Source organism: Macrobrachium nipponense, chromosome 21 (assembly GCF_015104395.2).
Source record: "Macrobrachium nipponense isolate FS-2020 chromosome 21, ASM1510439v2, whole genome shotgun sequence".
Taxonomy (NCBI): Eukaryota; Metazoa; Arthropoda; class Malacostraca; order Decapoda; family Palaemonidae; genus Macrobrachium; species Macrobrachium nipponense.
In genome coordinates this window covers 54402643-54415819 of record NC_087212.1, presented here as the reverse complement: position 1 = coordinate 54415819, position 13177 = coordinate 54402643, and the positions used below count along the sequence as shown (strand labels likewise).

The window sequence follows — 13177 nt, the reverse complement described above, 5'->3', positions numbered from 1 at the left end:
CAGTTTCATTTTCAAAGTTCAAAACAAACCATTAGTAGAAAACACAATATAAACAAAGCATACGACGATGAAGCGGGCAGAGAGCGATGACGAACACGTCCTTCACACCCGCGGCCGAAAGCAAAAGTGAATTGTTTACCTCCCAGTCGCGCGGCGCGCGACTGTCGGACAAGCAGTTAACTACCGTTCTCCCCTTGTTCGAAGTTTACGACCGTTCCAGCTGCCGCTAGCTACTTCCTATTGTTAAAGGACTGATGGTTTGTATTACGTATCGGAACAAATGACAATTTGTCGAAAATTGCATTTTTCCTAACTATACAAACCTGAGGTCCTTTAAACAATAGGAAGTAGCTAGCGGCAGCTGGAACACGGTCGTAAGCTTCGAACAAGGGGAGAACGGTAGTAACTGCTTGTCCGATCGTCGCGCCTGGGAGGTAAACAAATCACTTTTGCTTTTGGCCCATGCAAAATACGCAGAGTGAGGGGTGGCATGAGGAGGGACTATATGTAAAGGACCTCAGGTTTGTATAGTTAGGAAAAATGCAATTTTCGACAAATTGTCATTTGTTCCGATAAGTAATACAAACCATCGGTCCTTTAACAATAGGAAGACTCACTTCTTGGTGGGAGGAATCTGAGTCTTTGATGAAAACAGACTGGTGTTCGTCCATCCCTGGAATGCCTCCCTGGTCGTAAGAGCGAGGGAGGGATCCAAGCCTCTGTCCGATTGATCGGGGTGTGCACCGCAGGATCAATGGTCAGACCTCTGGGCCGAGTACTAAGAGAGAGGCAAGCGTATCTCTTCGTACCAGCATTGTAAGAACTTTTTCCTTACATGAACAAATATAAAGTAATGGGTTTGTCTCATGTAGGCATCCACTTTCTCCCCCTTGTTGGAGAAAGTGGTGGATATACACTCCTATCTCTAGTTAAAGAGATAGGATGGAGCTCTGTTGAATAGCTTACCTGCATCTGACTCCCTTCCAGCGTGGTAACGACCATATCCCTCTGCCCACAGGTAGAGGTAGAGAAAGATGGTGAAGAGAAGCCAGTCACTCTCTCATTCGCACATTCATTCTCCCAGTCATACCAGGAATCGATGCTGTTCTGCCTGCTCGGGTGCTGGGTAAGCTTACACAACATGTTGAGCAGCCACCACAGGTCCCAAGGAAAAAGTATCCAAGGACTTGTGGGCAATATCCCGAAGGTAGAAGGACGTGAAGGTGGTCTGGTTGGCCCAGACACCTGCCTTCAGGACCTGCGCCACGGAGAAGTTCTTACGGAATGCTAAGGAGGGTCCGATACCTCTGACTTCGTGTGGGCTCTCGGTCGGAGCGTACGGATGTCGTCGCTACCATCAGCCTCGTACGCTCTCCTGATCACCTCACGTAGCCAGAAAGAAAGCGTGTTCTTGGAAACTTCTTTCTTGGTAACCCCAGTGCTAACGAAGAGGCGTCGACACTCAGGCCTGAGGTGTCGAGTTCTCTTCAGATAGCGCCGTAGCGCCCTCACAGGACAAAGCAGCATCTCATCCGCATCATTATCGGTGAAGTCCAGAAGGGAGGGGATCGTGAAAGACTCGAACCTGTCGTCAGGATCGACGGATTCTGAGTCTTGGCTACGAAGTTCGGGACGAAATCGAGCGTCACAGATCCCCAGCCTCTGGTGTGTTTAACATCATAAGAAAGACCATGTAGTTCCCCTACTCTCTTCGCCGATGCCAGGGCCAGCCAAGAAGAGGGTCTTGAGGGTCAGATCCCTGTCTGACGACTCTCGGAGTGGCTCGAAGGGTCTTCGAGTCAAACTCCTAAGGACGAGAGTCACATCCCACGCAGGGGGCCTGAGTTACCCTGGGTGGGCAAGACTTTCGAAGCTCCTCATTAGCAAGGAGATCTCGAACGAATTCGAGATGTCCAGTCCCTCAGTTTTAGGACGAGAGCCAGGGCGGCTCTATCCTTTAACTGTGGGTACTGAGAGGAGCTTCTCTCGGCGAAGAAACACGAGGAAATCCGCTACCTGCTGAAGAGTGGCTCTGAGAGGAGACAGACCCTGTCTACGACACCAACCACAGAAGACGGCCCACTTCCCCTGGTACACAGCTGCAGAGGACTGTCGGACGTGTCCAGCCATCTCGTTGCTGCGCTACGAGAAAAGCCTCTCGTTCGCAAGAGATGGTGGATAACAGCCAGCCGTGAAGTTGAAGGGACTGGACTGCTTGGTGGTACCGTTCTACGTGTGGCTGGGCTAGAAGGTTGTGCCAACTGGGTAGCTCTCTCGGTGCGTCCGCAAGAAGAGCCAGCAGGTCCGGATACCAAACGGCTTGAGGCCGTTGGGAGCCACCAGGATCATTCTGAGATTGGGAGTGACCAGCGCTCGACTGATCACTTTCCGAATCAGACAGAAGGGAGGAAAGGCGTAGGCAAAGAGGTTGTCCCAGGGGGTGAGAGCGTCCTCTGCAGCTGCCCATGGGTCCGGCACGGCTGAAAAAGAAAACCTGAAGTTTTCTGTTGTGCCGGGTGGCGAACAGGTCTACGGACCGGTCGCCCCCACAGGTTGAAGAGCCTTTCCGCACGTCTTGGTGTAGAGACCATTCGGTCCCTATCACCTGATCCCGACGGCTGAGCTGTCCGCTACTACATTCCTCTTGCCTGGAATGTAGCGTGCTGACAGCTCTATCGAGTGAGCCGTGGCCCACTCTGTGCACCTGCACCGTCAACTGATGGAGCGGAAGAGACACTAGCCCCCCTGCTTGTTGACATATGCCACTACTGTGTTGTCACACATCAACACCACTGAGTGTACCACCAAGCGGTCCTGAAAACTCTCGGAGAGCGTTGAACGCCGCCTTGAGTTCCAGGACATTGATGTGAAGGTGCTTTTCGTGATGGTCCCACACACCTGCAGTCAGCAACTCCTCAGGTGTGCGCCCCAATCCCTCGGTCGATGCGTCTGAGAACAGCAGCATCTCCGGGGGGGGAGTGCGTATGGGCACTCCTCTTAAGAGGTTCTTGTCGTCGAGCCACCAGGCTAGGTCCTGCCTCACCTTGTCCGTGATAGCCACGGGAAAGTAAGGAGGATCCTTGGCCTGAGACCAACTCTCCCTTAGCCTCCACTGGAGAGACCGCAGGTGAAGACGCCCAGTGAGGGACTAACTTCTCGAGTGACGGAGATGGCCCAATCACGACTTGCCATTGCTGTGCTGCCTGTTCCTGCCGAGGACAGGAACCGGCCGGCTGCCCTCCTGAATTTGCTGATACGCAAGTCTGCGGGAAAGACCTGCTGCTACCGTGTCTATCAGCATACCAGGTACTTCATCTTCTGCTTGGGTTCGAGATCGGACTTCTCGTAGTTTATCACGATCCCCAGATCGCGACAAAACTTGAGGAGTCGATCTCTGTCCTGTAGCAACTGCGAGCGGAGCTCGCCAGGACTAGCCAATCGTCGAGATTACCTCAGGAGACTGTATCCCGTGCGAATGGGCCCAAGCTGACACCAGAGTGAACACTCGCGTGAACACCTGTGGGCGCGGTGAGAGACCGAAAACAAAGTGCCCTGAATTGGTACACCGTCCCGTCGAAGATGAAGCGGAGGTACTTTCTGGAGGACTGATGGATGGGTATTTGAAAATACGCGTTCCTTCAAGTCCACTGAAAGCATGAAATCGTTCCCCCTGATCGAGTCGAAGCACGAGCGCCGACTCCATCTTGAACCGCGTCGTGCGAACGAAGCAGTTCAGGGGAGAGAGGTCTATCACCGGACGCCAGCCCCCGATGCCTTCTCCACTAGGAAGAGGCGGCTGTAAAAGCCCGGTGACTGGTCCTCCACGATTTCTACAGCTCGTTTCGCCAGCATGGTCTTGATCTCCTGTCGAAGAGCGTTGTCCTTTGCTGATCCCCGGACATAGGTCTGTAGATGGACCGGTTTGGAGATGGAGGGGGGCCGAGACTCGAAGGGTAGTAGATACCCCTCCCGAAGGACGTCTACTATCCAGTTCTCGGCGCCGATAGCGCTGCCAAGTCGCCCAATGGCTCGCCAGGCACCCCCCCCACTTCCGGGGCAGCAGGTGAGGGGGAACGCCGTCCCTAGCGTTTCCCTCCTCGTTTCGACTTCTTCCACCACATCCTCGGGGAAAGGAGGGTTGGGAGGAGGGCTGGTTACGGCCTCCTCTAGCAGAAGTTGAAACAGCAGGAGTCTTCACACGGGGCTTGGACGGTGCACCGTCTTCGCCGCCGTGGAAGCGCTAGGCTAGCCAAGCTCTTTGGTTTGGCCGCAGTCGCTCGAGATTGCCCAGTAACCTTCGAGACTGCCTGGTGAACTAAGCGGTCACTGTCGTCAGTGCCGCCGCCTTTCCACCGCAGCGTCCACCATCTCTCCGGGAAAGAGAGCTGGGGAACTCCTAAGAGGTCCATTTCGAAGCCCGAGTGCCGCCTCACGCCCGGCCCCCTTGGTCACTCGGGTAAGGACTGCGTCCCTACGTCGAAGAACCAAGTTGGCCCACAGGTTAGCAGTCTGATGGGCGAGGTAAGAGATCGCTCTTCCTCCAGACTGGCACAGTCTCCTAAAAGAAGCGTCGTCTTCGAGAGCAGAACTCCCGGAGCCGGCCGCCACTTTGGATATTGTGAGGGACCACAAATCCAACCAGGAAACTGCTGGAATGCTGCCATAGCGGTAGATTCCAGGGCAAGTGCCTCCTGCTGCGAGAACCATAGGTTCTCCGACAGGAGCTGCTGCAGGGAAACACACCTGGAGTCAGCCTCGCTAACTCCGGGTTAACCTGTTTCGGCAGTATCGGGTCTTCCGAAGGCACGTAGAATCGCCTCTGCCGCTGTAGAGGGGGAGGAAGCAGCTTAGAAGACCGTCCGGATTTTAGCGAGTCCTCCCGTCCTGAGACGAGATTCTCCACCTGATCCAGGACTGAGTCCGCAAGCTCTGATCGCAGTAAACCACCATCATTTTGGGTTCCCTCTTGGGACCCCAAAATGATTCGAGCCGGGAGTGGGCTCTGCCGGTGGTAGCGGCGATCCTTCCGCAAGGTCATTATGCAGACGCATCAGCTTAATGACCTCTGCCAAAAAGTTCCTCTGTATCTCGGGAGTTACTGCGTCTTGTGGAGTAGGACCGTCCAGTCCCTCCAGCAAGAGCAGGTCCGCGATACTCCTCCTTCGGAAGGAGGAACAGCGACAGACCCCTGACGGTCGCCTCCAACTACTTGCGCGTATGTTCTGGTCGGTCCTAAAACCGTGCCTGAGCCATACGGCGTCATAGCCGGGTCACGAGCGGCGCACCTCTCGTGATCGCTCCTCGGTACCTCGCTCCTCCCGGTATAGCCCGAGGAGGTTGAAGGTATGGGAGAGGCAGACCTGACGCTCCCCCCTCGCTCGCTGGCAGGACCAGCGTGCGTGGAGGGCTGCTGCTGATCGTCAAAACCCGCTGGTCGGTGGCGATCGAGCAGGCAAGGCCTAGCCTTGCCGCTCGCCTGGGGCGATAGGCTCGGCTGAGAACGTCGAGACCGATCTCTAGCGTCAGGCGAGCTGCCGCTGGTCACCGTCTCCGACCGGTCCCATCGGGAGCGTGCGGACGGGATGACCTGCTAGGCTCTCTGTCGCGTCGAGGACCGGCCAGCGTCCTCTCGGCGCGTCGAGCCGCTGGTACCAGCCGTGGCTGGTAACCGGCGGCCCCGCGGGGGACTCCTTCCTCGCCTCAACACGTGGCTGGTCAGCGACCGTCACGTCAGCCCGAGCAGCCAGTTGATCGCTGCGAGAGCGCCACTGGCCTGGCGAGAGTCGTGTGCACGACTCTCGCCAGTCTTCTGCTCCGCGCCGCTGTCTTGACGGCGAGCAGGATCTCGGGTAGCGTCAAAACTTTGGCCTGGACGGTCTCCCTTGGAAGAGCGTCCACTCGGTACTTCTCGCGAACGAGAAGCGGCCGAGACGGAACCTGGTTTAGCGGCAGAACCGCTAGCACCAGGTGAGGACGCACCAGCCGAGGCTGGTGCACCTCTGGTCCCCGTCGTCTTCTTCTTTGCAGGAAGAAGAGAGGGCCCCGTTCCCGAAGGAACAGGAGGACCAGCAGAAGAGCTCCCCGACTCGCCTGAGCGAGCCGGGCCCTTAGAAGATCCCGAAGGAGTCTTCTTAGGGGGGGAGGAGGCAGCCTTCTTCTTCTTCGGCTGTTTAGCCTTAGAAGTCGAAGGGGAAGGAGAGGCAGCAGACGACGAAGAAGACGACGAAGACGACGACGACACCTTCTTCCTCTTCCTCTTCTTCTTCGCCAGGCTCCGCAGGACAGACGTCAGGTCTTCCATCCAGGAGGGAGCCGGGGCAGTTGCCGAAGCAACAGGGCCCGACTGCACCTGTCCGGAAAGACCTGAGACTGTGAACAGGCACCCCAACAAACAGCAAGGAAAACCAAAACACACAGGAACAGGGTCCGGGAACAGCAGGAACAGCAGGAACATCATCTGAAAGGGAATGAGCAGCAGGGACAGCAACAGGTACGGCAGGCACGGCAGGTACCACAGGAGAGCCAGGCGTCCTGTCGGCAGCTACCGTCATCCTCGGCACTGGCGGCAGGTCCAGGGGGGTACTCTTGGGGCAGCGGAAGTCCGGGGTCGGCAATACAAAGAACCAGGTGGCTGGTGGGCACCGTCCTCTTTGGTACGGCAGCAATCGGTTTTTGAATTGCAGCCGTGGGTGTTACCGACATCACATGTGGTGTGTACACCAAGTGCGGTGGCATCTCATACGCTGGTGTAGAAATTGTAGTGGTAGTAGTGGTTACCGTACCATGAGTGCCACTGCCGACCCCACCCCCGCAACCGCTGAATCAACCCCTGTATGCTAGGCACTCCCTGCAGTCCAAGCGACACACCTGTCCCAGGTCGTCCTTCGCTGATGGCACACCTGCGGAAGCAACAGTTCGGGTTAGTTAGAGGGGTTTCCTCACGCTTGGGGGGAGAAGAACCCCACCCAGAGCGGGACGGAAGACCCCGAGTACAACTGGACGTCCGGGTAGCGGGCGCCCTCCTCCACACTCGACGGATCGAGAGAGGAGAAGGACTCCGCTATCCCCCCCGCAGGGGAAGGCGCGAAACGTGGGGGCTGGCCGGGGGGCAGGAAAGAGGACGAAGTGTCCGTTACCAAAGGAGTCACTGGACTTTCCGATGACTTCTTGGGCGGCCTAAGTCTCTTCCTGCCCTCGTACAGAACCCACTGCGCCTCGGACCAATGCATACAAGTTACACATGGCTCGTTGCGGGAGCACTCTCGCCCCCGACAACGAGTACAAACCTCGTGTGGATCAACATCCACAAATGATCTGAATCCGCCGCATCTACGCCCCTCCAGCCCGGGACACACTCTACGGGCGACTGGGGGGCGCGGCGAAATCTCCATTTCTTGATCACTCATCATTAATGAACAAAAGAAATGCAAAGTACTTACAACAAATACTCTCAATCACACTAGGAAAAAGAGGGCAGATACTCACAGCAAACGACAAAGCGGGCAGAGCGATGACGAGCACGTCCTATCCACACACGGCCGAAAGCAAAAGTGGTTTGTTTACCTCCCAGTCGCGCGGCGCGCGACGATCGGACAAGCAGTTAACTACCGTTCTCCCCTTGTTCGAAGCTTACGACCGTTCCAGCTGCCGCTAGCTACTTCCTATTGTTAAAGGACCGATGGTTTGTATTACGTATCGGAACAAATTACAGTTAAATTGTAAACCTAGGCTAGAATATGTTATGGGCAAAGCTAGTCTTCCTAGGTAGGGAAACAGGCCTTTTTTTTATGATCATGTTATTGGTAACAATAATGGTAAAAATAATGGTAACAATAATGGTAACAAAATCATTATACCACAATAAAACTGACAAACAGTTTCAAGATTTCAAACAGGTATGAGTAAACTACAACACTGAGCAAGCATTCATTTTAAAAGATAAAAAAGCCTTGAGGGTAAGGCTGGGCAAGGAGCCTAGTTGGTAAATTTTTACATTAATACCAGGTCCACTCACACAAACGCTCAAGCCTATTTATAACTGCCCTGAGGGTATGAATGCTGAAACAAACAAAAGGCGGTAAATATCTCGGTAACACTGAATTTTTTGGTGGGCACAATTTTCCGTGTTGAAAATGATGACAATGGTTGCAGGTCCACAATAATATCGCATGTGAAGTATAAAGTCTTTAATAGATAATAAAAGCTTTTGAACCTTGTACTAGGTTCATCTTCAGTCAATACTTCACATGAATTTTTTATTGATTTTTGCATATTTTTCATATTATCCTAATAAGCATACTATGAAGGAGAGATAAAAAAACTAACTGGATATTGATATGGCAGCCATACCCCTGAATACAATAGATATTGGTACGGCTGTGAATTGCCCATGCGCAAACCCTTGTTTACCGCCTCGGGCATATCAGTGACCAGAAGAAAATTACGAAACATGCTGTTAATATACACCTGATTTGGATGATTACTTACGATTGATAAGGCCGTTTACCAGAGGATCGACTTTGGTAGTTTTCCTTACTACCATGAATACAGCAGAGCACGATTTCTGTGTACTTCAAGTCTTCTTTGAATCTCCTCTTCGGAGCTCTTTTCAGGACCGATTCGATCGTTCGTGACCTACGGATATACAATTTCTGGAAGTTTGACTCTTCGTAGACGTCTATTGCTTTGTTCAGCTTGTTGAAATCTGAAAACATGTTTTTCTGCGAAAGCTGATGTATTATTACACGGTTCAGAGGAGATTCAATGAAGATTTGAATTACACAGACAGATTAGTTTAGTTCTATTTTTCATGTATATAGTAAAAATCTAAGTATGTTTAAGTATTATTGTGATTTTTTATACTTTCATAAACTGTCAAAATGTTTTGGTGTTTTGGTGATGACAGCATGGTGTTTCACTTTGACATTTTGAATTGAACATGCTCAGCGAAACAATTAAGTTTGTCTATTATTACTACTGTCACTGATCTTCTAGTGCTGTACCTACAGCTCTTAGCAACAGTGTACGGCAACTGCTGCATGATTAGCAAACTGCCGTACCTACAGCAAGTCAATAGCGGAATAGGGCACCACTGACAGAATCTGACGTACCCCCCCACTACACTATATTATTTGTACGGCAGGAAGTCTGAAATTGACGCATGCGCAATTCACTGCCGTACCAATATCTATTGCAATCAGGGATACGGCTGCCATACCAATATCCTGTGCCTGAAAAAACCTAAGCAAAGACTGATATAAAAGTAAAAATAACACCAGCTACCTCCTAGTTCTACATAGGTACCTATGGCAGTAAGCTCACAGAAAAGGATGTTAAGTTTTAGTCTGACATTACCTAGGGTAAAAAACCGCATGGTACAGGGGTGGACCATGTACAATCAATGCGTACAACCCCAAGAAAGTACATTATAACGCGTCTTGACACCGGAGTAGAGGTCTTTAGCTCCGTTTCTCACCAACAACAAGTCGCGTCTGATGCCCATCTCCGATGTCAGGACGCGTTATAATGTACTTTTTTTGGGGTTGTACACATTGATCGTACATGGTCCACCCCTGTACCATGCGGTTTTTTACCCTAATAGTATTCTTGAATTTCAGTCATTTTGTCTTCCCATTCAGCATCAATCCAAACTAATTATGCCAGGTCATAATGAAAATATGATCCAATTTGGAAAATTTCCCATGTAGCTATAACTTACTCCATGATAGGCTTCTGTTTCGTGCATCACTTCTGACAGACAAACGCACAACTGGCTTCTTTGGTAACATACACTCAACCATTTTCGGATCTGTTTCACTATAAATGACTAAGTAACCAATCCTAAAGCTACAGGCTACACCTCTGTGCCGTTGTAGATGGTTGCCGTATAGAAAGTGGGCCTATGTTGTATCAACCAATAATACCTAAGCTAGTAAGGCAGCCTAGGTTAGGTCTATCAACCTTTAAGGACAAAGCATCTTTGTTGACAAATGCACCTGTAGAACGCTTATATAGGCTAGTTACTGAAGAACAATTCTTATTAATCACCGTCAAGGACAATATTGCACCATTTAAATTTTTGGAAGGAACGGATTTTATGTCAAACATGTAATGAAACCCAACGATAAACAACAACAAATCTGAGAGGATATTTTTTCCTCGCCATGTCTAATGGTTTTCATTTAGCTTCTTTTCTGTTTATAAACGCTCTGATGCTACATTAATCTAGAGGCCAAGGCCATTTAAGTTATCGACTCGGAATTTAGAAATACTCACGCTCCACCTGAATGTTTCTGTATTTGTCAGAAACGGGCCAAAAAAGAATGACCCCTTTTGCGGTTGCAGCCACCCAAAGATGTCGTCGGACGGTCGGATCTTCCGAAGCAGACGACGAACATTTGACAGGAAGGATATGAGAGGCAGATTAGGCTAAATTTGTGATTTCCCAGCTGGCCTTCGCCTTCTTAACCTACGGTAGAATATGCAATATTATACGTATCTTATTCGATACAAAATCAAAATGTATCAGTCCATCGTGAGTGATTTATTCAAAATGCCAAATTTTTACGGCAAAACGATAATGTTTGGTCTGGGAAGGCGGAGAATTTGAAACGAAAGGTACCGGCCAGGAATGCTGCGAGGAAAATTCATATATTACGTAAAACCTTAAGCTTGATTATGTTGTTTTATTGCTGTGGCCCAAAGCTAGCAAATTGCATGGTCCTCCCTTCTCGTAGTTTGGTAGCTGATTTCGCTTTATTTTTGTTGGTTGTTTGTTTTGGATTTGCGTTGCCCGGTTCAGATTTGGTCGAAATTTTCGCTAGTCTCATCGCAATTACTCCGATATTTTCAAATGTAACAATCGATCTTGGGTTGCTAATTAGTTATAAGGGAAACTGTTGTTACAGAAGACGTATTCTCAGTCTCACAAAGCGCGTTTCATGAGGACTTAGTATACTACGAAGCAAGGTACATAGAATAGACCCATTCTATATAGGTACCTTGCTACGAAGTATGACCAAAAAATTACTATGACGCACATTATCGTGGCAACGTAACTTGTATTTTTTTTTATCGTATTTCGGTGACGCCTGTAGTTTAAGCCATATGAATCTTTACTCGTGAATCATGGTTACAGCTGCACTTGACCGACTACTGACATCCCGTCCCTACCGTAATCATGACCTGAAGAAGTATACTGTGTGATGAAAATACTGACGTTCTGTACAAGGATCAAACTTTCAGTTGTCGTTCAATGTGGAAATTGTTCAAGTTCAGTTTCTTCATGAAATTTTAATAGGTATAGCAACAGGTCCTCATCAGTCGCTAATTATTGCATGTTGGGTGATAGTTTTAAATAACCAAATTACGTCTTATCAAGAAAAATCAGGTTAGATGAGGCGTCAACCATAAAAAAGTGTTGAAAATCCAGCAGCAGCAATTTTAAAGATAAAAAAAAATCATATGAAAAAGAATACAGCAATACAATCATGGACACGAGAAGACATATGCGAGTTGTAATCTGCATGAGATAGCTAGCCTAACACCCTGCCGTTTAAAGGGGCGTCTACAGCTACACTTCGCAAACAGCTCCTTTGGTGAGCGAGCTACAACACATACGGATTTAAGGCCTTTTTGTTCCAGTACGTCTTGCACATATGCAGTACCTAGTATTTCCAATGTGGTTTTTTGCGGAGATGGTCCATCTTAAATTAAGCTGCTGAACGATAGGTGTGGCAGTAACTACTTTTTTCCCTCTGGAGCCAACTTCAATTAGGAGACCCGTAGGGAAGAAGGTTGTGCTGTCAGTCTACCTCACTAGGTAAACGATAGGCGCTAATGTATAGCTTCCCTTTGGCCTTTGGTTATTATCGACTTTTAGCCTTTTACTTGACATCCTCTCCCGCTTCGATATTAAGCGATATTTGTGGCTTAATAGTTATGAAAATAAGAAAAAGAAAATGTCCGCCAGAGAGGAAATCATACCTGTGAAGGGCTGTACGTAAAACCAAACAAAGTGGTAGCTATACCTATAGCATAAATGATAGTGCTTCATGCGAAGATATTTTTCTAAGCGTCTAGTCCACCCGGATAAGGAAACCCGATGCCCTTCTTTACGCCAGGCCCTAAGTACTCAAGAAAAAGAAAGTGGAAGAAAATAAAGTTTACCCTATCCAATAAGTGGTAGACCTGCCTCTGGAAGGGTGGAATGGCATGAGAATCAAGTAAAACGGAAGTGTAAGTAAAGTTCCTAGGCATTGTGAACATGTATCTTCTGATACAATAGAGGTATAGCTAAGCATCTTTGGTTTGGTTAGTAGATTGATTACCCTTAAAGAATGTCAGACAGCTTGATAAGTTTTGACATTTGCCATGACATATCGCCCTGGAAATCAAGAGTGAGCGGTAACGGTTTACAGTAAGGCCCGAATAAGCCACCCTTTTCGTTATTCTAGTTCTCATAAGAAAGGAAGTGGCCATGATTATATTAATGTAATTTGCTAAACGAATCCTAGAACGCGTGTGATCGTTATCTGTGAGCAAACAAGTTGAAAGTTGTATATAATCGTTTTGTAGGTTTTCAAAGTAACGGTATATGATGGATAATCATATAAACCATGACCTTGTCAAATGAAATCGAGTAGTTACGTCAAAGTGCACATTTACCAACACACCATTTTAGCGAAGTTTGACTGTTTGCGCAAAAGACTGAAGATTTTTTAGTTGCAGCACATATCGCAAGAGTTATAACCAGTAATCCGAACATTGCTGAAATTGCACACTTATGCTTAAGTAATCACTTATAATAGTATGGTCAGGATTTGGATTTAAGCTTTCACGGTATTCTAGGCCATGGCGAACGGACTGCCGTGCCCCCCAACCCCTCAACCCCCTCTCTCCCTCTCTCTCTCCCTCTCTCTCTCTCTCTCTCAGTATTCCTGATATAATCTGTTATAATGGTCTTCACTAAAATGAAAGAAATAATCAGATTATTGTAAATGAGTATATTCAAGTTTGTCAAATTAAACTAAACCGAGAGAGTGAAGACATTCACTGCGAAGTATTTTCTTGAGATTTTTAGTGTCCTTGTTCGCATGTCGTTTGATTACAGCTTCATGAGTTAATTCCGCAGTGAATATTTTGTATACATTAAAGCGCGAAGGTAGTGTCACTTGTG

At 49.0% G+C, this 13177-nt stretch overlaps 1 protein-coding gene across 4 annotated transcripts in view; it reads right to left on the bottom strand.

The window, feature by feature from the left end:
- The window catches only part of LOC135198040 (actin-binding protein IPP-like), a 184922-nt gene extending 173238 nt beyond the window's left edge, over positions 1 to 11684 (bottom strand). The window contains exons 1-2 of one of the 4 annotated variants that reach the window (XM_064225416.1): positions 10276 to 10391; positions 8488 to 8634 (exon numbers count right to left, since the gene is read on the bottom strand). In XM_064225416.1, coding sequence (XP_064081486.1) covers positions 8488 to 8542 — 55 coding nt within the window. In that variant the 5' untranslated portion in view covers positions 8543 to 8634; positions 10276 to 10391. Of the gene's footprint in view, positions 1 to 8487; positions 8635 to 10275; positions 10480 to 11666 lie in introns of those variants that run through there. The other 3 variants (XM_064225419.1, XM_064225420.1, XM_064225417.1) reach the window with 3 other exon arrangements.
- Positions 11685 to 13177: the final 1493 nt, after the last annotated feature.